Source organism: Solanum pennellii, chromosome 1, assembly GCF_001406875.1.
Source record: "Solanum pennellii chromosome 1, SPENNV200".
In the NCBI taxonomy this organism is placed as follows: Eukaryota; Viridiplantae; Streptophyta; class Magnoliopsida; order Solanales; family Solanaceae; genus Solanum; species Solanum pennellii.
Genome location: NC_028637.1, coordinates 45026089 through 45028413, shown reverse-complemented (window position 1 = coordinate 45028413; position 2325 = coordinate 45026089). Strand labels below are relative to the sequence as shown.

The window sequence follows — 2325 nt, the reverse complement described above, 5'->3', positions numbered from 1 at the left end:
TTTCTTTCAAAATAAAAATTATAAAAAATCAAAAATATATGAGAGAAAAAAAGGGGTGTGACAATCGTCATCCCACTTCACTCTTCTATAGAATAGAATATAGATTTATACAACGGAAAAGGACCTAAAATACCCTTGAAGTATTGAAAATGGTACAAAATTACCCTCCATCCACCTATTGGCTCCAAAATGCCCTTTTCATCTATCTATTGGCTCCAAAATACCCTTGTCATCCACCTTTAGGTTCAAAATTGACCACTTATTTAATTTTTTTAAAATTAAACTCTTTAATTATTTAAAAAAATACTTGGCGTTCAACTGTTGGTTATAATTTAATTTATTAATATAATTTATAAACCAACCCACTACTCACGCATTACTAATCAAACCGCACCCAATTAATAATTCAATTATAATATCAAAATCGTCATAAACACTACTAAGACACGATGTAATTATAGATTCCTGAAAATGACATCTAAAATTATTCGAGTCCGAACCGAAGCCCCAATTAAATATAGGGTGAGCCGCTTATTTAGGAGGACACTTTCAATAGGATTTTCTTTCAAGATTAAATTAGAAATTTATGATTAAAGGTAAAGAAGTAATACATCCCTAATTAATTCATGCACTTTTTTAAAAATATAATTTTATAAATATTTATGATTTATTTTAAAACCTTTAATATATTATTTTGAAAAAAAATTACCTATGAAGTAACATCACATAATTGAGACGTAACAGTAATTAAGATGATCATAGTCAGACTTTTAAGTTTACCGGTAATTCTTATTTAGAAACTTGAATGTATGATAATTTACTTCTATAGATATTTTCAACTCAAATTTTTAAAAAACACTCAATTGATAGTAGCTTTTCTGTTGTTGCGTTAATAATGTGACGGATTTATTAATTTGGAGGGGTTTAATTAATAATGGGTGGATAGTGGATTGATTTAAAAATTATACTAATAAGTTAAATTATAACAAATAGTTTAGCACCACGTATTTATAAAAATATTTAAATAGCTTAAATTTAAAACCGTTAAATAAGTGGTCAATTTTGAACCAAAAGGTGGATGACAAGGGTATTTTGGAGCCAATAGGTGGGTGGGAAGGGTATTTTGGAACCAATAGGTGGATGGAGGGTAATTTTGTACCATTTCCAATACTTTAAGGGTATTTTAGGCCCTTTTTAAAGTTTATACAAATATCACGATTTTTATTTTATATTTGTCAAGCAAAGAATAAGATCAAATATTAATAAAATTAAAAAGGGACGAAAATAGTACATATTTAATTAGAAAAAAGTCAACAAATGTCTACCCTTTTTATGAATAATTTTGGAACGCAATAATACAAAATATATTCTTATACTTCTTAAATTTCGTGTAAACTACATCGCATAAATTGACGATGAAAATATATAAAATTAGTAAACCTCAATAATGCAAGACATAAGCATCATACTGAACAGTAGCATCTCCAGTTTTGAAATCCCATGAATGAGTACTAGCTTGAACATATCCTCTAGCAAATCGGAAAAGCCCACTCCCTCCGATCACCGCCATCTCTCTCACCTTCTCGAACACCGGATTCCGACCAAGTATAGTAAAAGTACTTTCATTATATTTCCCTTCAATAAAAGCAAAATTCATAACCATCATTAACCCAACATCATTAAGTGAAGCAGCACCATAAAACCCTTGTGCCCTACCAACAATCTTGGAACTTAGTTTTGGTCCTAAGGTTAAGGCATTATCTATCATATTCATTTGTCCAAAACCTGTTGTTGTGTTTTTAGGTGGTGGAATAATCATCATTGATGTTGGTTTTGAACCACTTAGAATATCATGCCAATAAAATCTAAAATGACTGAATTTTTCCTTTCTTAACCTTGTGGGTTTTTTGTTTATGGATTTTTCAAAAATATAATTATCTTCTTCTCCGGTGGCGCGAAAGGCCACCAGAGAAAGGAAGAGGGAAATGGTGAAGATTTGGAGTATTAGTTTGGCCATGGAATGGAAGTAAATTCTTAGAGTCAGTTGGTGAAGAATGGAACGATATGGTGTATGGATACTTGTTTTTATAAGTAAGTTAAAGGCCAAAAATTTTCATGTTTTAACTAACCACACTTGGAAAATTATAAATTTTAGACAATGACACTTCTTTATTTTACACTATCAAAAATTACATTATGGGACAAATTTTTGGACAGTGACACTTTATATCTTTGTCGTTTAACAAATAATATATTTACTATTTTTCGTTGATAAATTAAATTGAATATTTTAAATCGATTTTTTAAATTCTAATAACATCAGGT

General features: G+C 29.3%; 1 protein-coding gene across 1 annotated transcript; it reads right to left on the bottom strand.

Annotated features, from left to right (window-relative positions):
- Positions 1 to 1310: 1310 nt before the first annotated feature.
- LOC107028807 (dirigent protein 22-like) lies at positions 1311 to 2086 on the bottom strand. Its single transcript, XM_015230014.2, has one exon. It carries the CDS (start codon positions 2015 to 2017, stop codon positions 1442 to 1444), a length of 576 nt encoding a protein of 191 aa, XP_015085500.1. The 5' UTR covers positions 2018 to 2086; the 3' UTR covers positions 1311 to 1441.
- Positions 2087 to 2325: the final 239 nt, after the last annotated feature.

Coding starts and splice junctions, on each gene's coding strand:
- LOC107028807 (XM_015230014.2), bottom strand. CDS start 2,017: ATGGCCAAACTAATACTCCAAATCTTCACCATTTCCCTCTTCCTTTCT.